This window comes from Haliotis cracherodii, unplaced genomic scaffold (genome assembly GCF_022045235.1).
Source record: "Haliotis cracherodii isolate W230 unplaced genomic scaffold, xgHalCrac1.p SCAF_13, whole genome shotgun sequence".
In the NCBI taxonomy this organism is placed as follows: Eukaryota; Metazoa; Mollusca; class Gastropoda; order Lepetellida; family Haliotidae; genus Haliotis; species Haliotis cracherodii.
Genome location: NW_027266268.1, coordinates 33499125 through 33501343, shown reverse-complemented (window position 1 = coordinate 33501343; position 2219 = coordinate 33499125). Strand labels below are relative to the sequence as shown.

Below are 2219 nucleotides of genomic sequence, written 5' to 3'. Positions count from 1 at the left end.
TCCTTCAAAGTCACAATTTAAATATCAAACGACTACTAAACATCATGGTCGTAATCTGTCATTGTTTATCATATATGGTTCGAACGTTTTTACAACTCATCGATACAAAAATGTAGATTTCCGCTGCTTATATGTGGTCTGTGCCTGAAATATAAACCCTGGGCATTGCGTGTAAATACGGGATTTGGTAAAACTGCCTTTCAGAATTATTGACAAGGGGCAAATACCATTTTACTCTGCAATTATGCCATTGTTTTACACTGTCACATCTGACCCGTCAAGCATGGACATCGCCGACCAACGCAATGTCATCAGTTACTAATATAATGCCCCCATCACATTTTTTCTTACGAGTCCTTACGGATCGGACAAATTCACGGATCCTTTCGATTTGGCCATTTTTACGACCGATTTAAGAGCTGTTACGAGTTATTACGAGCTATTTACGGTTTATGACGGATTATTACGAGTTATTACGATGTATTTACGGCAAAATTTCCCGATTTGTTACGAGTTGTCACGGATAACTACGAACAACTTACGGGCATTTTACGAACTTTTTACGGATTATTACGAGTATATAACGGAATGTTACTATTCATCGATGCTTTTACGTGTTCGTTACGACCTGTTTAGGTGTTGTTACGAATAGTTACGAGTATTTACGAGCCTTCTTCTTTAGAGCCATGCTTGTAGATATTGTGCAGTAGATATGCAGAGATAGGGCTTCTATGACTTCTTGATAACAACTGAATATGAAGTGTTCGATTTTGCAGCGTTTATACCTTTCCCCAAATCGTAAACAATACGTAAGAATACGTGAAGTATACGTATCTATTCATAAAGAACTCGTAACTATATGTTAAGTGCTAGTAATAACTCGTAACAATCCGTAAAGCCATCGTAACACGATCCGAATGAAATCGTAAACAACACGTAAGCACTCGTAATAATCCGTAAACAAATCATAAAAGAATTGTTAAGAGTCATTTACGGATTCTTGTGAGCAGTTTACGGATGGTTACGTGTTGTTGCGAGCGGTTTACGATACTTGCGGATTGTTACGAGTTATTTACGAAAAAATCCATCCGTGGACAATCGTAAGATGATTTTTGACATGTCAAAAAATTTGCCTCTCCTTTCACGGATCCCTAAGAGTGTCTGCGAGTTGTTGGAGTTATACCAGCGAGTTAGTTATGGATGCTTGCGACTGACTTCGAGTTGGCGATCCCTAAGGACTCGCAAGAAAAACCATGTTTGTGAAGGGGACATAAGGGAAACTTTCTTTGTACATCAAAACGTCAGCTTGAACCATCTATATGAACATTAAAACCAAAGACCTAAAATAATTGCCTGCGCCGATGAATGACGATGAGGAGGAGGGGAAGAGGAGGAGGAGGTTGTTAGGATGATGGAGACGGCCATGGTGGTAGTGATGACTGATCTGATGGTTGTGATGGTGGTTGTGATGGTGACGATGATGATGATGATGATGAGGAGGAGGAGGAGGAAAAGGAGGAGGAGGAGGAGGAGGAGGGGGCGAAGAGGAGGAGGAGGATGCGGTTGTGAGGATGATGAAGACGGCCATGATGGTGGTTGTGATGGTGACGATGAGGAGGAGGAGGAAGAGGGGAAGAGGAGGAGGAGGTTGTTAGGATGATGGAGACGGCCATGATGGTAGTGATGACTGATCTGATGGTTGTGATGGTGACGATGATGATGATGATGAGGAGGAGGAGGAGGAGGGGGCGAAGATGAGGAGGAGGATGCGGTTGTGAGGATGATGAAGACGGCCATGATGGTGGTGCTGACTGATCTGATGGTTGTGATGTGATGGCAATGATGATGTTCATGATGTAAATGTCGACCGTGACGTGGACCTCGTTACTGATTATGTTGACCCTGACATTGACAAGAAAACACCTTTATACTGACGCTATGTTGACGAATGTAGTTATGTGTTCATCATGATTTGCTTATTTTGAAGAATACAAAGGAGAGAAAGCAAACGTGGCTGGCTACATCTACAGCAAGGACGACATGTATTGGGAGAGTCACATGAAGGAAAGGATGCCGATGGACATTGTTAAACCCCGTCTTGGGATGGCCGGGCCCATGACATTAGTCTGCATTGTCAAGTCATATGACACTCGGGACAAACTACGTACTACTAGAATCATATTTACATCCAATTTGGTAATATGTGAACGGAGTCCCTG

At 42.3% G+C, this 2219-nt stretch overlaps 1 protein-coding gene across 1 annotated transcript; it reads right to left on the bottom strand.

The window, feature by feature from the left end:
* Positions 1-1403: 1403 nt before the first annotated feature.
* On the bottom strand, positions 1404-1853 carry LOC139458633 (protein CIST1-like). The gene has a single exon (XM_071240055.1). The coding sequence runs from the start codon at positions 1851-1853 to the stop codon at positions 1404-1406; it is 450 nt and encodes a 149-aa protein (XP_071096156.1).
* Between the last annotated feature and the right edge of the window lie 366 nt (positions 1854-2219).